Genomic DNA, 21,982 nt, shown 5'->3' with positions numbered 1-21,982 from the left:
ACCCATCACTCCTTGCTCCTCCAAAACTCCCTCTCTCCAGGACAAGTCGTCCCAGGCTCTGAGCCTGTCCAACGTGGCCGGGGTCTTCTATATCCTTGTGGGTGGCCTGGGCCTGGCCATGCTGGTGGCCTTGGTCGAGTTCTGCTACAAGTCCCGGGCCGAAGCCAAGCGCATGAAGGTGGACCTTAGCCCCCCCCACTGCCCCAGCCCCTCCCCCAGCACCCAGAATCTAGCCACTTATAGGGAGGGGTACAACGTGTACGGCTCCGAGGGGGTCAAGATATAGGGGTAGGACTTAGAGGCTCCCATATAGGTGGGGTAATGGTGGTGTTGATCATGGTGGTGGTGCTGTAGATTCTTGTATTGTCGATGTGGAGGCTGACGCAGCAGCCCAACGCAACCGTGTTGTACTTCATGTGGTGATGAGGATGTAGTCAAGCATTGTGGAACCAATGTAGCTCTTTTTTTTATTTAAACCTTATTTGGCTTATTTTATTTATTGGCCGTTTTTAGAATTTGGGTTTAAATTTGTTTTTTACTTTTACTTTAGTTGTTTTTTTAATTCTATTGCTCTTCAGCCCCTGCCTAGACTGGGGTTAGACTGATGACTACAGATTTGGTTCCATCGTCTTTGGCTGCAGATGATGATGGTGATGATGGTGATGATTACATTCATGGTGATGCTCTTGGCTGATGACTTGCCTAGGCACCTGCATTGTAACGGCAGTTTAGACTAAAAATATTGATAGAGCAGGGATGCACAACTCCATTGTCGCAGAGAATTTCTTAAACAACAATTTCTTTTGATTTTCAACCAACAGACAATAATCCAGAGGTAAATGTGTTCACCAACACTAAGGTTAAACAATAAATGAATAAATAAATAAAATAGTAAGAAAGAAGTGAAAAAACCCTGCTGTAATGCATGTTTGTACTCAAAATAAGATTTGAACATTTAAGCTATAGTGAACTTTACTGTTAATGGAAAATAACTTGATTGCTTCCAAGACATTTTCCTTTACTAGAGTCAACATGATAAGCATGCCAGTAAACTAATTGAAAAAATTAATTTAAATTAACTTTTTCATCACTCAATGATTCTGACTGTACTTTTTGAGATTGTTCTCTAAACAAATTCATGCACTAAGATGTTTTTCAACATTTGAACATCATCAGACTTCACTCATCTAAAGGACAGAGTTTGTCACTTATTAAAACCTACTTTAGCTCCCAGCTACAAGTTAATAAGCTACTGTTTTTACAACAGATATCATACTACCAGTCATAATACAACAACCAAGATGTGATAGACATCATGAGTGCTGAAATACTATAAAGTTATTTTTCATCTCACTAAAAGGTCAAAATAACTTTTATAACTAGACAAGTTATACCTTATGTGGTGTCAGGCATACAGGTGTTAAAAAAAAAAAAAACTTTCAAAGCCACTGAGCCAATTTAAACTAATTTAGGGTGAGGCTGAGGCTTTTAAAAGCTTGAAAAATGTTGAAAACATTGTGTTAAAAGCGGCTTTTCATCAAAAGTCAGCGAAAGTACCGTGTATACTTTGGAAAGTTTGAGTGCTTGGAAGAACAAAAAAATTTGACCTGCAGGCTGAGATGCACTGACAGGTCTGCATTCATTGGAAACCAAGCAGTACAAGACAATAAATGTGAGTAATTCAAGATGAATTAAGTGTGTATATAACCATGTGACAAATCTAGGTTTTTCTTACTGACTTTAAGCAGCTCTGTTGACAAGAGTTGTTTTTCTCCCATAGTGTGCCTTTAATACTGTCCATTGTCAATAAACTAGAGTTGTGCACCCCTGCTATGGACCGTTCTAATAAGCTCTCTGACTTATTCCAGCCCTGACACTTACCAGACCGCCCAGTTACTTAGTGTTAATGCAGAGGAATAATTGATAAAGCGAACACTTCATATAGAATGGCTACTTAGCGGTGTTGTTGTAAAACACGACTCCCGTTTATTGAAGTAAGAGCAATTAACTGTCACAGGAAACACTTAGGTAATCTGCTTAGTAAACCTTTCAGAGACATAATAAGATCATATTTGATCATCTCTTTCAGGCAATTAGTAGGATCGATGCATGGGATACAAAAGAAAAGACAGTCAAATGCTGAACATTAAATATTGGCTTTTATCCATGCAGATGGAACAGTGCCAACTTAAAGTGAAGTGCAAAGCTTTCCACAGCTACAGCTATATATATTGTTGCTTCACCCTAAAAGTAACACTGGCACTAACAGCATTAGCTCAGTGATTGTCGACTGCTAAGAAACCGCCTGGATGTATGCCGTACTAATTTTTTTTTTAACTACCATTTTTTAACTTAGCTTCACTGTACATTCCTTCTGAAAAACACACTTAGTTTCTTTAATATCGTCTTAGATGTTCTGTTAAAGAACATGTTTTCTCCCCAGTTTTTAATTGAGTTGTACATCAGCATGACAGCACTCATTAAAAAGGAAAGGGGAAGCTGTTGTCTTTTGTCTCTGCTGATGTATTATCACACACAGTTGGGTGTTGGTAATTGCAAAGTAAACTTTTTTTTTCAGATATTAATGTGATATAAGAGCCATTAGTTAATGACAAAAAGCATCCCAATGCTGTGTTTTAGAGCTCAAAGGCAATACTGCACCATGTTTTCATAATCATTATTCACAAATTTTGCAGACACAGGATTGACAATGTTTTTGTGGCAATTTCTGTTAAGGATCAGAAACACTGTCTTTATTTTGTTAGAAATTCAATTGTTGAAGTTGATCCCTACACAGCAGTTAGAATATCAACTGAAATATGAACTTAATAATGAAACAATAAGTAAGAGAGCATCAGCAGCAACACCCATATGAGTTATCGAAAATTCTGATTGTACAAAAATGTCGATCTAGAGGGATATACAAGCTTTTTGCTCTCCAGATTTGAGCTTTTCATCCCGCAGCAGTGATGCAGACTCTGCTGAAACATCACAGAGTAGCCTGTCTGTGTGAAGTGTCACCCTACTCTGAGCAGTATAGTCAGTCACTCCCTCTCTATAAATCTGAAACCTTGACAGAAAAATCACTCCTTCATGTTCTCCAGTTTGTCTTTCCAAGTCCTCACCTTACAAATGTTATGCATTTGAATCCTCACCCAAATTTGTTCAGACAACCAGAACCCAGAACCCAGTGATGAAATGCATGGTCACTTCTGAAATGCAGATGTCTACAACCCAAATCCTGTCGTCCACTTGTACATGTTTGTTGACTGTTGCCTGCTTTTACATTTTATGTTGCCTTCGGTACATACAAAAATATGTGACTGCAGCATTTGCACAGTGTGGTAACTCTTTGGTGAGACTTGAGTATATAGTTTGGGTTGCATTCACACCATGCCAGTTTAAAGCGAATAGTACACTCTTAAACATTGCTTGTTTGAACAGGCAGAAAATGACATGTAGTGAAAAATGACCGCACAATAAAAAGCTTAATATGAGGCCTTTAGGACGCTTACATTCTATACCTAGCAGTTTAAAGCTATGGTCTACGATCTGAAACCCAGTTTGGTTGATGAGACACATTTGAAAAACGCAGCCTCACTCACCCCTCCCCTCCGTGTTCCAAGATCCGCCCCCCAGCTCGTATCGCCCTCCTTCGCCCCCTCCAACAGAGCAAGAAGCCAGCCATCAGAAAATGTAACAAACAAGACAGTCATGTCCTTGTAACACACAGTGGTAGCTTTTGAATTGGACCGGCTCGATCAAAACCATGAATTAGCCAGCGAAGTAGGTCTGGCGTTGCCACTGCCAGCTGATCAGAGCAGAGCCGACTGTGGGTGAGGTTTTACCTTTCTTGGCGTGTCTTCACCAGCTAAGTTTACAATGCAAAAGATGTGTGGCTAACTTATGCTAAAATCTATTGACAGAACCGACCCGTTCCGACCAGCAGCGTTCAGTCATTAGCCAGTATAGGCACAGACTAACCAGAGTTATTCAGCTGACATCTCCCACTGTGGTAAACAAAGTCATTACCTGTTCAACAGAAACTCAGCTGTCTCGGCGTCAGTCTTCAGTCCCAAATCCCTCTGCAGCTTTTTCCACCAGTGGTACATTTCTCCAATATTCAGTCTCTGTTGGCACCTGTATCGCTCATAATTCTTCCTTGCTTCAGCCTTTTCCTTGAAACTTTTTCGTTTTCTTCCCTTCCCTGTGGAGGGTAACAGTAACAGCTTCCTGGTTTCGGTGTTCTCTGGCTCCATGACGCTTTGGTAGCTGGGCAGCTAGCTGACGTGAGAGGGGTAGTGGGGAAGGACGAGGTGGGACCATGGGCAGTACGGTGCAGAGCAGGGGAGACAGGGGATTGGCTGGACTAACGCACAAATCCGAAATGAGGAAATGGCAGTTCAGATTGGTCAATTATTAAGCCGTTTTGCAGCTGCTGTACTGAATGGATTTTTGTCATTCTATTTGGTTTTTATATTGCATAGATTGGACCATCGGACCATAACAGCCTCAAAACGGTGTTAATAGTAATTACCTAGCTTCAAATCGTAGACCAAAGCTTTAACTCACAAACACATTCAGGTAATGATAGTAAATTTGATTGTAAGGCGTTTTTTCTGAATAATACAGCATTTGTTAATCTGGATCGTCCAAATGTCTGTCAGCTTTGCTTGAAAAGTAACTCAGGTAAAATGACTTTTGAAATAAATGTGAACAATTTGACACAGTTGGATTTACTGCCCAATGGTAACAACACCAGTTTTAGTTAGTTTTTTAAGTATGAAGCTAAAAACAACAGCAAAAAGTGAAACTTTAACCGGATGTGTGATTGCACCTTCAGACAAGTCTAAATGTTAGCATACTCATCTCTACAGTGTGAGTACAGGTACATGCATGTAGTATTTGTTGTGCATGTGTTTGTATAGAAAGTGATGTATGAAATATTCGTACCAAGTGTCTGCATTTGCACTTTCTACTGTGATGAGATGATCTGCTTTTTCAAACCAAATCTCCACTCTGCTGTCTCCACCCTCCTCTCTGTCCTCCCCTCTCTGTCCTCCTCACTTTTAGTTGTCTTTTTCTGAAGCCATGCGGAACAAGGCCCGTCTGTCCATCACAGGAAGCGTGGGGGAGAATGGCCGCGTCTTGACGCCAGACTGCCCCAAAGCCGTGCATGCTGGCCACGCCCCCCTCCGACACCCCGGCCTTGCAGTGGTCTCCTCCGGACTGCCCTGAAAACCAAAAACACCTGCGGTGCCTTAATGACACACCAACACACAGACTGGGACAGAAACACGTGCACCTACATACGTACAGTTACACACATATCATTATCATGCATCAAATACACATAAATATGAATAACAGTTACTTTAATGCAAATAATCAGATAAACAGTAAATACACATACACACACAAGCGCACACACACACACTGCGCATAATCATCTCACTCTCCTGCTGCCATTGACTCCTTTTACAAGAGACAAGTGAAATACAACTCTGGAGAGATCAATGAAGAAAAAAAAACAAAAACAAATGACATCTATGACTAGCACACTTGCCTGCAGCAGTCATTTGATTATATTTTGGAGAGGAAACCATCCTGATCTCATCGAACTGACGGGAAGCCAGATCAGACTGACACGAAACGAACTGTGAGCTGTGAACATGACCACAAACCTGATCATGATGATGATAGTGATAGAGATGACGATCACAGCTGACGGTATGATGAAAAAACAAACACAACCAAACAACTCTGCTCCTGCTCTGTCGTCGTTGGACGATGTTGGCCAGTAAGCCACAACCCTCCTTGACAACGCCTTACTAAGACTACATTTTCATCATCATCATCACCATCATCATCATGGTCATCTTAACTTGCCTGCAAAGACTGAGTGCCAGGTTTTATCACCCTTAGAAGACCAGAAAACTGTAACCTTGAACGTTTGGACTGTGCAAACCCGCTACTTTTTGCCATGGACTGTTCAAATTGAATGAAAATGCTTTCTTACTACGCATCTAGAATGATTTCTCGCTCCGTTCTGGTGAGATAATCATGCCAGTATAGAACAGAAGTAACCTCCAAACACATCCAAGCGGCTGAGCTCGGCTGCAGAATTCACAGGGGTTTGTAAAAGAAAAAAAAAAACACTGTAGTTATTAAAGACGTCCTTCATCAATAGCATCTTCATGACAGTAGAAATGCTAAATAGCATAGAGGTAAAGGCGAGGTATAACCTGTATATTCAGCAATGGAAAGAAAAGATAAAAACACACAGGAAAATCTCATATGACTACCTAACAATGTGCTTCTCAATCTAAAACTGGGACCTTAAAATGTTTGCAAAGTGAGCAATTGAGCAAGAAATGGTGTTTGGGATGGAAAACCGTTAATATTTGAAACAAACGTCTGCTTCTGTCATGTTTCCAAGTGGCTAGAAGTGACAAAGGCAAATCAAAGTACTTTCACACAGTCAAACAATTTCTTTTAAAGGTCATGATAACGTTGAGAATCACTAGTCCATACTATGTGCGCTTCACTTTACTTGAACTAAGATGATCTATAGTTATTGCTATCTTTGAATTTCTCTATAAGTAATGGCAGTGTGGTTGTCATTTGAGATCTTCAGTGTTTTTTCCAGCGGTTGGAGAAAGGTATCACATCAGAAAGCTTGCTTTTTAAAACTGTTGTAAATAACTGCGTAGCAAAACAGAACTCACCTGTCTTTTTTAATCATCTTAGATAACAACTCATTGCAATAATGACTCTAAAAGAAAAATGCCACTACTTGTAATTAAGATCAGATCTTTTTTATAAATCTACATATTATATATAATACAAATGAATATATATCTATATGTCTATAGAGAGCTATAGAAGACATTGATCACAGATTGTCAGAGGCCATGGCATACATTCTGTTATATGGCTGTTTTTTTTGATAACTTGAGACTATTAAAATGCCACTGTCTATGTGCGTCCTACACTGAATGTCCATCTGGCACTCACGTGGACACACGTACAGTAAATCGCACGCATACACACACACACACACACACACACACACTGTTGCATACACAGGGTCAGCTCAGAGTGATCACTCCATCACCATGAGAGGTTTGGGTGGTTTTTATTTCTGCCTGGTTGTCTGTTTTCACAAGTAGTTCTTCACTGTTTTTCATTGTCTAACCGTTGTTTTCACCCCTGTAGTCTTCTGTTGTGGATAAATGTCCCCGAAAACAGCATGCAGATCCCAGTGAACAACACTGGAGCACTGAACACTTCAGGGCCGGCCTCCGGACGGGAGGGGTCATTGTGATTTCAGTGTAGTAGGAAAACAGAGCTGTCTGACATTTAGAGAGTGTGGCATTTGTGTTGAATTTTCATATTGTCTCAGTGCTACTTGTTATTTGTCTTCTCAACAGATGTGAGTCAGCTGCAGATCAAAACCCCACATGATAGAAAGATACAGCTTGAAGATTGAAGCTACAGATAGAAATACAAGCCGAGCTGGGTTTGCACTTTTTGTGGATCCAGAAGATTAGTTCCATACCATATGAGTCAGTTTTGGTACATTAACTTGCATCCAGCCTTAGGTAGAGGAAACTATGCTTTTATTTGTACCTGGGGAACAATTAGGAAAAGAAACAAGTGTATTTTTTATGGACATGGGCGCAATATTCGCTTCTTTTGTTGCAATACAATTAAGCATGCAGGTGAAACATAGAGATTGTGCCATATTAGGGTGTAATTGTTCCTCATTGTCTTTTTTTCATTCTTATTATTCTGCTTTTATTAAGTCCTGCCTCCCATTTCTGGAATCTTTCATCCTCCTTTTCTTATGAAGTCTTCTCTCCCTTGCATCTTTCTGGCTCTGTCTCCCTTCCTGCCCCCCTGTAAGACAGAGCGCTCTGTATAAAGTGCATCTCAGCAATGACAAATTACTTTCTGCCCTGTTACACTGCAAAATAATGGGATAGAGATGAATTCAAGACCCAAGACACCAACTGACAATCTAAGTTTTTCTGGTTCTTTGTTTGGGAACATTGCAAACCTTTTACTTTGGAATCTTTCACATTTCGCCAAAAAAAAGAGAACAACACCACACATGGAAGAGCATCCACCTCTTGCATAAACTCACACACTTGCATTCTCATGCATTAGTCCTGCATCAGATGTTAACGTCAAACCCCATAGGAAGCATACATTGAAAATAATGTCTGAAAACGATAGGTGTAATACACCACAACACTCTCAATGGCTGAATGGAATAATGCAGTGACAGTTTTCCCTCTCAGCCCAGGGGATCAGTGCAGAGGCACTGCAGCATCGAGCACCAGAGAAAACGGGAGAGATAGCGAATTTGTAGAGCGAAAGCATTTATGTAATGACGGGTAACGCTGATCAAGCTTTCACCAAACCACACATACACCTGGCAGTTAAACCAAACCTGATACTGATGTGCTTATTTCTTTTGCCACCTCCAGAACATAAGATTTCATACATCGACAGCAAAAAGCTGACCGCTGGGCCGTCAACACTCTGGCTTTCACACACTGTTTCTTTATGTCTTTATTTCTGTCTTTCCATTTGGTTTCTTTTTCTAGTAAAACATCAATGCTGAACCTGTCCTCTCTGTGTGGTTATTTATCTACTGATTGTTTTACTGCTGTACTCTGCTACAGCCTTTGTTCACATCCAAATCACAGAGCCCATGTAATCGATCACATTGTATTGATGACCTATCCTACAACAATGCAGTTAACATGCTAGCAGATATCATGTGATGTAAATATGTACAGGCCAATAACAGGATTTATTTGTGCTGAGTTGCTGAAGAGAAAACACCCTGCAGTTATTCAAAACCTACTGCATGACCTTAATATGACACTAGAGGAAATCTTATTCAGTTCTTGTTCATGGAACAACAATAAGCTAGCAAATGCTATTAGCTGCAACTGTTGTTTTGATACAAGTAGCAACACCACAGCCAGCTCTAAGGTAATCACCTTTTTGTCTATCAGAATGAAATATTGTATTATGCCTAAATTTCTTAAAAAAAAAAAAAAGTAGTGAAGAGTCCACAGAAAAAAAACTCTGAGAGGCTTTATGAAGCTGACTTACTGACCAAAACAGTAGTGAATGGTTACAGACAGTTCATTCTTTTGGTCGTTTATCATTAAACTGAGGCATGTTATCCCTTCACAGCTTCAGCTGCACATTTAAAACTTAAGCATCAATTATATTTTCAAATGGAGGGTCAATCTAAATGGTTTGAGTCACGTTTTTTTCTCAAGTTTAAAGTTTTTAAGTGTCTCAAACTTGTCTTTCACCCAGACCTTGAACATAGCCCTGTACACGGTGTTGTAAGGTGTTGCTTCCATGTGCTCGAGTTAGCCTTTACAAGTGGTTCCTTTGCTGACTACAATCAGTTTATGAAAAAGTCCCCGTGCAATCTCACTTTTGAAGGATATCAGTTATCCCATAACACTATGTAAACACATTAGGGGTAATGTGTAATGAACGGTTGGTTTTGCAAGTAAGAATTCTTACTGGGGGAGAAGGGAGGGGTCAGAATTCTAACTTGCATGACCAGCAGATCAGGATGTATAGTCCAATACCACTTATTACTGAAGACACTTTCACTTTCACTTTAGCTGTTGAGAATGACTTACTTTTTTGACACATCAGAAACAAAGTGTTGTCATTACATTTCATTTGAATCCAGAGAAAATTTCTGAGATTCCTTAAAGGTCCCATATTATTCTCTTTTTCTGCAATTTAATATGGATCATTGATGTCTTCATGAAATGGTAGTAACATGTTTTGGTCAAAAAGCCAATAAATCAAGCACAGCAGCATTGTTTCCAGGCTCTCATAGCCCCTCTGTTCAGAACGGTCTGATTTAGTGGGCGTGACCTTCATATGTAAATGAGCCACCGCTGATACCACCCCGCTCTTCCGTGTCACTGAGAGCAGCACCACGAGCTCCAAGTGCACAATGTTTAGAAAACAGCGAAGCTCACTTACCGTAACATTACAGGCTAAAACAACAGGCTAACTGCAGCTAAAGCTAGCATCCTGAAGCTAACCCAGAGTTGGGGGGGGGGGCACTGAGGAAAAGCTCTTACATGTGCTTCACAGCATTTAAAATACTCACATTTCCAGGGTCTGAGGTTTGTTGGCGGATGGTTGGTAAAGCACCTGGATTCAGGACCAGTCTATTCCCTAGCCCTCTGTTGTACTGTCCAAAGTTGGAAAAGCAGTCGGCAGCAAAGTGACTAGCACACACATGCACAGTTTTACTGAGTGTAGCTGGCACATTTCCTTGATAAATGAACTCTAGCCACTAAGTGTTGTCTTCTTCCAAGATGGGAAGCTTGTGCATGGAACTATGTGGCTGTTTACAGCCAAAAACAAAGCAGTGATGGCTCTACAACTTTGGCGTTCCCCCCGCTGCTGGAGAGATTTCTCTCCACTAGCGGGGAGAGGAGTGGGCGGGGAGGGGGTTCGGGGGTATCTGCTCCTGTGGACCAATCAGGTCTGACTGGCTCCTGATTGGTCATCAAAGGGAATTGCTGACGTCGGCAAATCCCCAAAATCCAAACAGTTCATTTTAGGTCAGGATTTAACATTCACAAGCACTACTAAGTTCAGGTTTTGTCTTTAAATATCACATTTTGTGGGCTGGGAGGAAAGCCAGAGACCCACAAATTTCACTAAAAGACTAAACAAAGTGATTTTTGCATAGAATGGGACCTTTAAATTCAAATTGATCATCTTGAGATCATGGCTTTCTTTACAGAGTTTACCAGGCAAATCTCTCCTTTACACCTTTCAGAAACTTCCATTTGGACCAGGGTAGTGGACTGGCTGACTGACACTGCCATCCTTTGGCTTATAAAAAAGAGTTTGTGAACATAAATGCTCATCAGGGTGTCTAAATGTGCACCAACATGCTTCACACTCTCTGCTGTTATAGACCAGCAGATACTGGGTTAAATATCTTGCTGCAGTGTTGTCATTTGGTGCCTTTTTTTGTCAATCCATGGGGACCTAACACTCCTAATGTCAAACCATCACTGACAAGCATTTCCCATTTTATCCCATCACACTCACACGCTCACACAGAGAGACAGACACACGAAGGCGCTCACTCACACCCCATGCTGGGTTATTACTGACAAGTATTTCCCATTTACGCGAAAATGAAGCAAAATAACAATTCTGAGGTGGTTCTGCCACCCTTTTAACCTTGCACCTTCACATTCAACTGCACACATGCACACTCACATACCTTCAATCAGGGGTTTTTATCTTCACTGCAGAGGAACAGCTGCCTTTACACCTTTATATTTTCATTGGATCATTTCATCTCTTCTCCCTCAGTCTCTCTCAGCTCCACATTATCCCTCATTCTGCTCAGCCCCTCCTTTTTTTCTCCATTCTGTATTCCTCTGCTTATTCTCCCCCATTCCCCTTACTCCCTGACATACCTCATTTTTCCATTTTTTCCATCTGTCTCTTGGGGAAATCCATCTTAAACTATGATTTTTCCCCCTACAGCTCCTCTCTCATCATGACCACCTCCACTGTGCCTATATATTCTTTGATCGTATAAGAAATTGAATTTCGCATCTCCCCCCTGTTCAACCTTGTGCTGTTTTGTTGTTGTTGGTGTTGAAGCTGGTGGTGTGGTCGTTTTCTCCCCTGCTGAGATTTCGTGGAAAATTTTCTATGTGGAATCCACACATTGAACACACTTTAAGTTATTCTTGAAACATTTTTGATGGGAAGAGACAAAATAATATTTTTATTAGTTTTGTGGATCCTTCTGATAGATGTCCTCACTCACGGTGCTTCCAAAGGAAAAGTACCAGTACTTCCTTTATTCACTGTTGGCGTCTGTTCCCTGCAGCTAGAATCAATACATCACCAGCATCATGTTTGAAATCATCCATTACTGCTTTGGTTCATGACCCTTTTGTACCCTTTAGAGCCTGGCCAACACGGCGGTTGTCTTTTTTTCTTTTACCCAGATGTTCCTTGTTCATCCATCACTGTGAAAGGAAGTGAGCACCATGGAAAGACTCGAGATTTATGCAGTGCACCATGGGTAATGTACTTCAGGTGACATATGAATAATCAAAAGAAAATATGCAGAGGTATAAGATTTATACAAAGAGTCATTCTTCGTCTTATAGTTGTATGAGTGAGGTTGAACTGGTTGTCAGGGTGGCCTCCAACTATCATGATGAGATCAAATTTTGTGAAAGCACAAGTCATTTTTATTCTCTGCAAGTTATGACAGAAACTTTTAATGTGTTGACATCAGAATATTTGACTATAAGCTGATGATACACAGCTTTATGACGCATAGTGAAAAATGAACACACACACATTTCAACATTGAAAATTGTCCATGATTCAGTATCCAGGCAACTTAGCCTACATGCTGTATTGGTCTCCTGTCTAACTATCAAAGAAAAGTCAGAAAGTCTTAGGCCTTGTACACACATAGCCAGGTATTTTCAAAAACTAATACCCCCCCCCCAGTACTTTTGTCAACACACACCAGGCAAATCCGCCGATATGTGCCAAACCCATAATTGACAGCGTTTTTCAGATGTGAAACCCCTGCCAGCCAATCAGAATGAACCCCCGTCATTCAGCTGTGATGTTTGAGAACCAAAAACCCTGTTTCCTAGCATCTACACGAAACTGGAGATTCCAAAATGTTAACTTAGGTCACAGTTTTCACCAAACATCATTTTTAATGGGTAAAACAGTTTTATGTAGATGACAGGCCTAAACATATGAAAACACAGTATAGACCCAGACCCAGCTCTTAGTGAATAATTTGCACTAATTATTGAATGTTGCTGAAGGTTGAACAATATTGTTGATGCTGATTTTAAGTGTGGTTAGTTGTGGATAAATTATTTTACACAAAGAAAAAAAACACTTCTTCTGGCATTTGATGGCAACCACTTTGGACATTGGCACCTGCTAAGTGAAATTATAGAATTGTAGAAAAGGTATTCGACCCGTTGGATGAGACCTTTTTGGCTGTATCGGGAACACAGTCTGTTAGCTTTGAGTTTGATTCTGTGGTGGAACAGTTGACAAGGGACACCTGGATCTTGTCTCTGCTCTTTGTAAAACATCCTGGAGAGTGAAAGCTGTATTTCTTCATTTAACCCAACGTTTCAATCTGACAGCATTTCTTTCGCAAATCAGAACAACATGAAATCCTAAAAGAGAGAAAACATGGTTGGAATTTGGGCAGTACCATCTCTAAACATTAAAACAAATTTTCAAAACAGTTTTAACTGACGGAGCCTTCATCTCATAGGAAGACAACAAACCTTAAATGTGAAAAACGTACCCACTATAATTTGATCTGCCTGCCATGAAATCCTCCCTGCACTGTGCTTGTGTGTATTCAGTAAGAGTGCGTATCTGCAAACAGTATATGCCAATAGTATACGGATGTGTGAGGGTCTGTAGGAGCTCACGAAATTTTAGTTAAGGAGGCTCGAACACTTGATGTATGTCATTTCACACTTTCCACCTTTATTATGATTTAAAAGTTCCAGCTCTGCAGAAAAAGAGACTTCCAGTCAGCCTCTGAGACATGAAAAAAAAAATCAATTTTGAAATAAAAAGAGAAATGAGTGTCACTGGGTTACATCAGCTTTAGTGAAATCCTCAAAAGTTGACTCTTTAGAGATTTAAAGCTATGCTCTCAGAGTGATTTGAAACGCTTGTCTCTTCTTATTAGCCTGCATTGATCAACGGGACCCCTGATGGGTTTCCCAAGGAGCATCAATGCTGAGGACACAAAAAAATGCAATCATCTTCTTATTCTCTTTCAATATCTTTCTTCAAAGGCAGAGCTGAGAACACAAAGGCATGAGAGAGACCAGAGGAGGCTGGTCATCAAAAGCAGTACTGTGGGGATTGATATTATTCAACTCTGTTAACAGTGTTTTTTACTCCCATTCCTCTCCAAAAACTTTATTTACAGACATATCAACATGAAGAAAAGGACAAAACATGCAAACCAGGGATGGAATTAAGGGTTAGTGCTCTGAGAGGGTGATCTGTAAAAAAACATAATTGTTCACAACATTACAGTGCTATTTCGGAGTGTTCATGTCAATAAGTGATCATTTCCCAGCACCGCTTTACCACTCTTTTTTGTGCACAGGAAATTCAGATACTTATTTGATTTTTTTGCATGCAAACTTCTAGTAAGGCTGCTCATCAAAGATGTTTAGATTGTTTTTCAAGTCCTCCACTCATAAAGGCAATAAAGCTGTGATCTTAAGAAGACTCATTCCAGTGAAATGGTTTTGAGGCTTCTGAGAAGGAACAGCGCATGTAAGATATAAAATGATGGCTGAGTTCCTTTTAGCTGCTTCGGTTTCTTGGTCAGAAAACGCACTGTCCCCTGTCATTGTTGACTGGGACACTCTAACAGCAATGAGCCATTTATTGCGGCTGCAATCCTGGGCTTTGCCAAATTAGAGCAAATGTGAGACTATTACTTCAAAACTCTTGTATAAAATCACATCATTAATGTGTAAACAATGTTTTAACACAAAAGTTTAACAGTATAAGTGCTATGGAAAAAAGAACAGTCTTTGCAAGTGATGGTGTTTGTTTTCGCTTTCTCTACATTGGAAACTAAGGTAAGAAGGCTAGCACCCATGCAGTAGATTAAGTAGCACTGTTTTCCTGCATAAATTCAGAATAACACCTGAAATACACCAGATACGTCTGCGTTTGTCAACTTACACCAGCTTCTTGTTCAGTCCGACAAGCAGTGTGACTGACAGACAGCTGGAGTCACAAGACCGAGGAGTTCCTGTACTTCCCACTCCTTTGATAAGTCTTTCTTTACTCATGTTGGACTGTAAAACCTCAAACCTGTTGATTTCTGGTCTGGCTCTGCTCGTTATGTAAGTTTGTCATCCTAGTCAAGCTAAATACCAACTGATTTTGACCTGTTCTGTTTTATTTTGAAAGTCACTAGGTGTTTAAGGTAGTTTTCGGTCATGACTCCCTGTCCCCCTGGACCTTCCCTACGCTGAATTTATGCATTACAGTTTCCATCAAAAACAGGGCAGCTGCGTATTACCTGCAACACGACGGACCAGCCACACAGACGTACCGCAATAGAACATAACCTGTGTGAGTTTATACCATAGACTGTAGAAACATGGATGTAGTCTCCCTGACATCACCCGTCTGTTTCTGAAACGTAAAACGAAGCAGATCGGCTATCCCGACCATACTGGTAGTGGCAAAGGCTTTGCGTACAGCTATAGGGCACCTGTCGGTCATGTGACCCTGAGCTGTGCCTCTGATTGGACGAGCTCGCAATCCTAATATCCTCTGAATGGCCAAGTTAGAAAAAAATTCACCCTTATACAGTGTGTGCTGATAGGTTTTTTGAACCAGGCTGTAAATAGGTTGATTTCTGCTTTGAAAATGTCTTTATTGGCTTGGTGTGTATGTGACTTCTGGTACTTTTGGAGCTAGCCTCAAGCAGACACTCAAGAAACAGCAGATTTCAGCACTTTTGCACTGACTCATATTCTTAGACCGGAAGTTGCTGCTTGGTATATACATTAAATTAAAAGAAACATGTTAGATCTGTTTGCCTTAATGGAACGCAGACGCACTACAGACATATCTGGTGTATTTTAGCCATAAAACCTCACAGATCCCTTTTTTATGTACATACCTTTATGAACATTTCTACAGTGTGTGACACTGATTCCCCAGTGGAACATTTTGTGCATTGGCGTGTCAAGATATGGCCTGAACAGCTGTTAAAACTTGTCACATCGAATAAATCAAACATGTCATAGCCAGATGCACGTGCAGAACAAATCTTATTTTGTGATTTTTAATAGCATAGCATCTTCTCTATCCTGTCACCCCAGTCATAAAGACATCATAAGGCACTGCTTCATCATGATGGTCGTAAATATGTCAGCCCTCAGTGTCAGTCTTCTCCTTGGAAAAAGCCCAATGAGTGGGGGACTTCAGAAGTGAGCAGCTTCTTATGCAAATCCACATAGACCCTGTTTTTTTTCTAGTTTTGTATTTAAATGTATCCTTGAAGCTGTTAAGCTTTCTCCTCTTTTCTATGAGTCTTGCTTTCAGTGGCTCTGGTGATCATTGTGCAGCTGCATTCTCTCTTTCTCCACATGAAGGCGCTCTCTCTCAATCTGCAGCCTGCCAGCCTCAAATTTAAAAAACTGCAGTCTCTCTTTCTCCAGCTGCAGTCTCACCTTCTCCAGTTTCAGCCTTTCTGTCTCCAGATCCACAGCTGATGTCCAGCCTTTGCTCTCTTTTTCCCTCTCCCTCTGTCCATCATGATGAGTGGAGGATAAAGCAGGCGTGGAGGATGACGCTGGGCTTTGCTGCGGCTGCAGGTTGAAGGAGGAGTCGGCATGCTCTGATTGGCTGAGGAGCAGGAGCCTCAATCTTTCCCTCTCCACCTGTAGCCTCTCTCTCTCAATCTGCAGCCGTTCCCTCTCCACCTCCATCTGTCGAAGATGCTCCTTCTCCACCGCCAGTCTCTCTTTCTCCACAGCCAGGCGTTCAGTTTCTACAGCCAGGCGCTGCTTCTCCAGCTCCAACCGTTGTTTTTCAACAGCAACCAAAAACCCTGGCCCCATGGTTTCATAATTGTTTACTCCACCGAGGGCTTGAGCCGGCATCCCCATCAGGCCTCCAGGGAGTGGGAGGTCTCCACTGAAGGTGGAAGTTGGAGTCTTGGAGGAGCTGAGCATATCCAAGTCATTGTGGCAGTAAATATTCCCGACGTGTCCATCACCACGTGACTCAATGTCACTGAGAAGGGAGGGGATATCTTCTTCATCTATGTCTTCGTTGCCTACGTCACCCTCACCATTGAGCTAAAATGGCAGAGAAAGAACGTTAAAAGAGCAGTTCAACTATTTTTAACACCTTAAATTTTGGTTAAGTTGTCAGAAAAGGACAAGACTATTAAGCAGCCCTAAATACACTTAACATTTGTAACATCTTGAAGGGCTTTACAAGAAAACAAACACTGCTGATGTCAAAGAAGCTTAGAGGAAAACAATGCAACTTTTTTAGGTCAAAAGAGTGCTTTTCAGGCTAGATGCAAAATTTTGAGCATAGTAACATTAACAAAAAATATCTTTGTAACATTTCTTCTAATTCAGCAGATTTGAATTCAACATCTTCTGTTCTGCTTTGAAGTACATGCATGCCTAAAAATTAGGGCTAGGAGAAAAAATAGACAATCGAGATATTGGGATTTGTCGTTTGGCAATTTCAAAATCAAGATTCTTTGTCATGAAATCTTTTTTTTTTTTTTTCAGATTCAAATTCTTCATTTTAGTCTTATTACAAACTGGATTTGAAAAAAGTTACCACTTTTCTCCAGCAGAGGGTGAAATGTTTCTCTCTGACTCACATGATGTCCATTCTATGGAAAATTATGGCTCCTAATATAGTCTGTGGACATTGTCATCATTTAACTTTTTTGCATAGTCCGCCATTAAAAAAGTGAAATCAAAATTGACAAAAATTGTAAATATTGAAGAAACGCAATTTAAATCGAATCCCCAAAAATCGTTAAAGAACTAAATCACAAAAATAGCATATCATCCCAGCTCTACTCAAAATCAACGCAAACAGCTCAAGAGGGCCATAGCTGCACAAGAGATCCAGGCCAAGGGTGACCTAGACATGCACTGACTGTGGGACCAGAAACAGGAAGACAGGTAAACTGTGACTTTTTAGGGCTTGTTTTGTTGACATAAATGCAAATAATGCTGTTAAAAAAAGGCTAATTAGAGGGTTCAGGCATTTACACTGAGCTATGGTAACACATGCCCCACAATTTGAACTGACAATGAAATGCTTTAATGCAATCAGCAGAAGCTAACATTAAATCAAGTTTAAATTAAGTTTTCATTGAATAACACCCTTGTTAATTAAATTTGATCTCTTCCTTGTGGACCTACATGAGCCCAATCAAAAGACAAGCTTAACAAGGACCACTTAAGCTTTTCAGTGTATTGGCATAATCACTGATATGTTAATCATCACTATGTCTGCTGATGAGAACATTAATGACACTATTTAACACGTTAGCAAACACTGTCATGTCAGTGTGGGCTGATTCCTCTCCTATGAGGATGTTCTTAATTCAAGCTCTTCATCTAAGGCATAAAGAGGTTTGACAAAAGCATTAATCAGATTAATCAGAATCTATAGAAGCCTCTGTCCTTAAAACACCATTTCTGTAGCAGCATTGTCTTCTGTTTCTTACTCTGTATTCACTGGCATCTTCCTCCATCTTCACACCCAGGGGTGCTATCATGGCCTGTCCACTTGGCTCACCAAGACCCTCCAGCTCCGGCCAGTCACAGTGACAATCCTTTGGGAGGCCCGAGAGGTCAAGTAGCTGGTCACAGCCAGATCCCAGAGAAGCTGCCTCATGCTCAGGGGATGACTGATCGTACTCAGTCTTCAGGGCCACAGAGGAGGAGGAGGAGGAGGACAGAGAGAACTCAGCCTGGAGCTGCTTTCTCTTCATGAGTGCACGCCAGTCCAGGTAACGACGCTTCACCTGTGCAGGAGGATAGTTGGAAGCATGTAGAAGATAGGAGGGGGGTGATACTGAGGATGCTTTACTTGTGATCACAACATAGATCACTGTCTGTTGATGTTGATAACTATGAAATATTCTTAAAAATTCTGTCTGGCATAACTTTATCTGTGAAATCTGATAAATCTTTATCTGACTTTTTAACGCAATGAAGATAAACATACTTCAGCAGCAGTACGAAGCTCTCCCTCCCCCAATGAATTGACACCTCGTGCAACTTCCTCCCATGCCTGTCTCTTCAGCTCGTTGATGGCTGTGTTCTGCTCAAACACAAAGACAACAAAAGAGAAAAAGCAACATTTAGTGTTTGCATACCATTTTTCAATTAAATAATAATAAAAAAAAATAACCATGTCTGGAAAACAAAATTGAATCATCTGGTTTTGGACAGAGGATGATCACTGGGGGGCAATTTTTCTATAAGTCTACAACATTCAAATTGTTTGACCAGAATGCATGAAAAGATGTGTTTTTCATGATGGATTATGAATTTCTGAACTGCATCTCACAGCTGAAAACTGAATTGTGTCAGTGCTCTCTGGAGGACAAACCAGGTAATGCAGGCATACCTTTAATGTGACACATATTTAGCATCTCTGTTGTGTGCTTTCTTTTTTCATTTAGCAGATTTAGACTGACACTGGTGGATGAATACTTTTTTACTTATGTATTTATGCTATTTATGCTGACTACTGAAAGGTCCAAATCCAGTGTGTTCCTCTGCCTTTCCTAACGCACTGAAAGGAGAAGAGCAGGTACAGTTTTCGCTTCCTGGGCCCATAAATGATAATTGCTTATCAGACAGTAGAGTTTGGATTATGCTGCTGTTCTATCTGTTGATGGTCTACCCAGCTCAGCAGAGAGGTGTCCACAAATTAATGCTTCGTCTAAACTTTGTTACGTAGATGTTGAGGTGCTGTACATCCAAATTAGCCTGCAGCATAATGTGATGGGCTTGTCAGAAGGTGTTTTTAGCTTTTTGTTAAGGTATTCTGATCCATCAGATTACATAGAAAAAGTTTAAGTTTGAACCTGCTGCCTGGAGAACAACACATCTCTCCTCTTGTGGATCTCCCTGATGAGAGTCTGTGTTTCTCTCACGCTGTAGTTGCTCTTCCTCTTCCTCTTCAGATGCTTCATCTGCAGGAAATCCAGCTTGACAGGAAGGAAGGGTCAAAAACCCCAGAAACAGAGACTAGTAGAGACAGCAAGGGAAAAACAAGCTAAAGGTGAAGGCAGAAGTCTGGAGGGAGAAGTATAAAAACGAAGGTACAAAGAGAGCCAGAACAAAGGTCAGAGAGACGGTGGGGGCTCTGTCATCAGATGCAGAGATTTGTGGATGTTTGTTGTTGAGGTTAGGCCATGTCTGGCAGCATAACTTTCTTTAAATGAGCAACAGTTTCATCAACTGGCACTCCCTCAGTGGCACCGGCAGCTCCTGTGAAGTTTTCCACCTGGAAGACAGATCCCAGCTGTTAGACTAGAGGCTGGCTCTGTGCAGCAGCATGTGAGCTTCAAAGTTCTGCAAATATAAAGTTCTTAAAAAAAAAAAAAAGAAAAAAACTGCAGTGGCAGAAGTCACAGCTGGTTGGCTGATGGAGTTAATCATCCAAAGCTTTCTTTAATTTCCAGATGAAGAGGGAGCTTATTTTCCCTGATTAAGGCTGTGATTTGTTGAAGCCCGGGACACAGAGCATTAGAAAGACCAAACGTGTAGAGGGTTCCCATGCTCCCTGGATGGGATGGATGCCAGTTGAGCTTACACAGGAAGGGGAGCATCACAGGTTGAAAAGGCCATTCTTCCTGGAGATTAAACATAAAACAGACACTTAGGAGACGTGTTGGTTTTATTTTACCAATGGGCAATGACTAAAATGGATTAAGAAGTGGGCTATCTTGGCTTTGTTGACATTGTGTCTTTCCCTCTGGGTCTTTTTCTCTCTCGTCTAATTTCCTACCTCGTTAACGTGTAATTGCTGTAAGGCATTTCAACAGAATCATGTGTAGAAGTTTCTAAATTCTAAATTTTGGAGGAAAGCATTCTTATTTCTTCTGTCATTGTGTATCAGTTACAGATATTGGTCAAGGACATGTATTACTTGTAGTTTGTGAGACAAATACAGGCCTTGAAAACACAATATCAGAAGGTCCCGAAATAAATACTGCTATTTGTGGTGAAGTAATGGAGCAACTTTGCTTGAAAAACAATGCTGAGTTTTTGTTTTTGTTTTTTAAACCCCAATATGAGGGTTTTTCAGACGCCACAGTCCTCAGACAGCCAAAGTTTGATTTGGACCTGTGGTTGTTTATCACAGTAATAAGCTTAAAGACAAAAAAACAGCAGAATGGAATTGATCATTTAATAAACAAACAAATAAAATAAAGACAAAAAGTCAGTAAAGAGACAAGAGAAAACATTTTGTCTACAGGGGGCGCCAAACTGCACAAACCATGAGTTCCTAACAGGAGCTTTAAGAATTTCTATGTGTACCAAACGGTACTGTAATATTGGTTCTCTCATAGTTAGGACACAATCTTTCAAGATGTTTTATCACATGAACCATTCTTAAAGTCGTTTATCGTTTCATTTTAACTCTTTTAGACAGAAAGGTGCTCGTTTTACTGACATAGTGAACGTGGGTTTTATGTTGCTATTTCTCCCATGATTTGGTTTCCTCCGACGTTTATTGGCCATCACCTACCAAAAGCATTTGCCTATCATCTGCTGTTTATTTCTACTGGCATTATGATGATTAAATACAACATGAGATGGAGATTATACGTATGCTTATGAAACGAACGTTACTCTGGGAACCTAAAAAATGAACACTGCTTATAAATATCGCAGTGCTTCTAGGTTATGTCATTGCGTCTCTATTTTTCCTGATTCATACATCGTTTTTTTTTCGTGCAGTAGTACGGTACGAAATCATTTTTCGAACCTGGCGAGCACTACCATATTTTCTCTTGCATACCGCAAAATGCAACGCTGTTTTTGGATGACCTCTCTTTCAATCACTACCTGTAGTTTAACGTTTCCAACATTATAATGTAAAGATTTCTCACCTTCCACAAACAGATGTTCTGCAATCAAAACAACATCCTGGAGGTACAATTTTGATGATGCTTTCAAAGACGACTCGGACATTGTATATCTTAAACGATTAGGCGCTATATACGACTTAATATCAACTAAAACGATTTGAGCGGTTAAAGAACAAATGAAAATATGTAATCTAAATTTATGATACCTTACTTGTAAGCAATCAGGTTATTTTCCTCCATATCGCT

The 21,982-nt window shown here is 40.6% G+C and overlaps 2 protein-coding genes across 8 annotated transcripts in view; one reads left to right on the top strand and one right to left on the bottom strand.

Annotated features, from left to right (window-relative positions):
• The window catches only part of gria4a (glutamate receptor, ionotropic, AMPA 4a), a 139,915-nt gene extending 131,207 nt beyond the window's left edge, over positions 1–8,708 (top strand). For 2 of the 6 annotated variants that reach the window (XM_074679409.1, XM_074679408.1), the window contains exons 17-18: positions 41–288; positions 5,074–5,214. In XM_074679409.1, coding sequence (XP_074535510.1) covers positions 41–286 — 246 coding nt within the window. In that variant the 3' untranslated portion in view covers positions 287–288; positions 5,074–5,214. Of the gene's footprint in view, positions 1–40; positions 289–5,073 lie in introns of those variants that run through there. The other 4 variants (XM_074679407.1, XM_074679406.1, XR_012599103.1 and 1 more) reach the window with 4 other exon arrangements.
• Positions 8,709–12,898: 4,190 nt separating this feature from the next.
• Positions 12,899–21,811, bottom strand: msantd4 (Myb/SANT-like DNA-binding domain containing 4 with coiled-coils). Of its 2 annotated transcripts, XM_074678788.1 has the most exons (5): positions 21,758–21,811; positions 19,724–20,494; positions 18,856–18,951; positions 18,353–18,652; positions 12,900–16,946 (listed from the first exon to the last, which is right to left on the bottom strand). In XM_074678788.1, exons 2-5 carry the CDS (start codon positions 19,829–19,831, stop codon positions 16,185–16,187), a joined length of 1,266 nt encoding a protein of 421 aa, XP_074534889.1. In that variant the 5' UTR covers positions 19,832–20,494; positions 21,758–21,811; the 3' UTR covers positions 12,900–16,184. The 2 variants fall into 2 exon arrangements, with proteins under 2 accessions (XP_074534890.1, XP_074534889.1); XM_074678789.1 differs by lacking the exon at positions 21,758–21,811 and having other exon boundaries at positions 12,899–16,946; positions 19,724–19,860.
• Between the last annotated feature and the right edge of the window lie 171 nt (positions 21,812–21,982).

Source organism: Halichoeres trimaculatus, unplaced genomic scaffold (assembly GCF_033239565.1).
Source record: "Halichoeres trimaculatus isolate MK-OKI-2021-1 unplaced genomic scaffold, fHalTri1.1 fHalTri1_scaffold_9, whole genome shotgun sequence".
NCBI lineage: Eukaryota > Metazoa > Chordata > Actinopteri > Labriformes > Labridae > Halichoeres > Halichoeres trimaculatus.
Note: the sequence above shows the minus strand (reverse complement) of the source record. Positions and strands in the feature narration are given on the sequence as shown.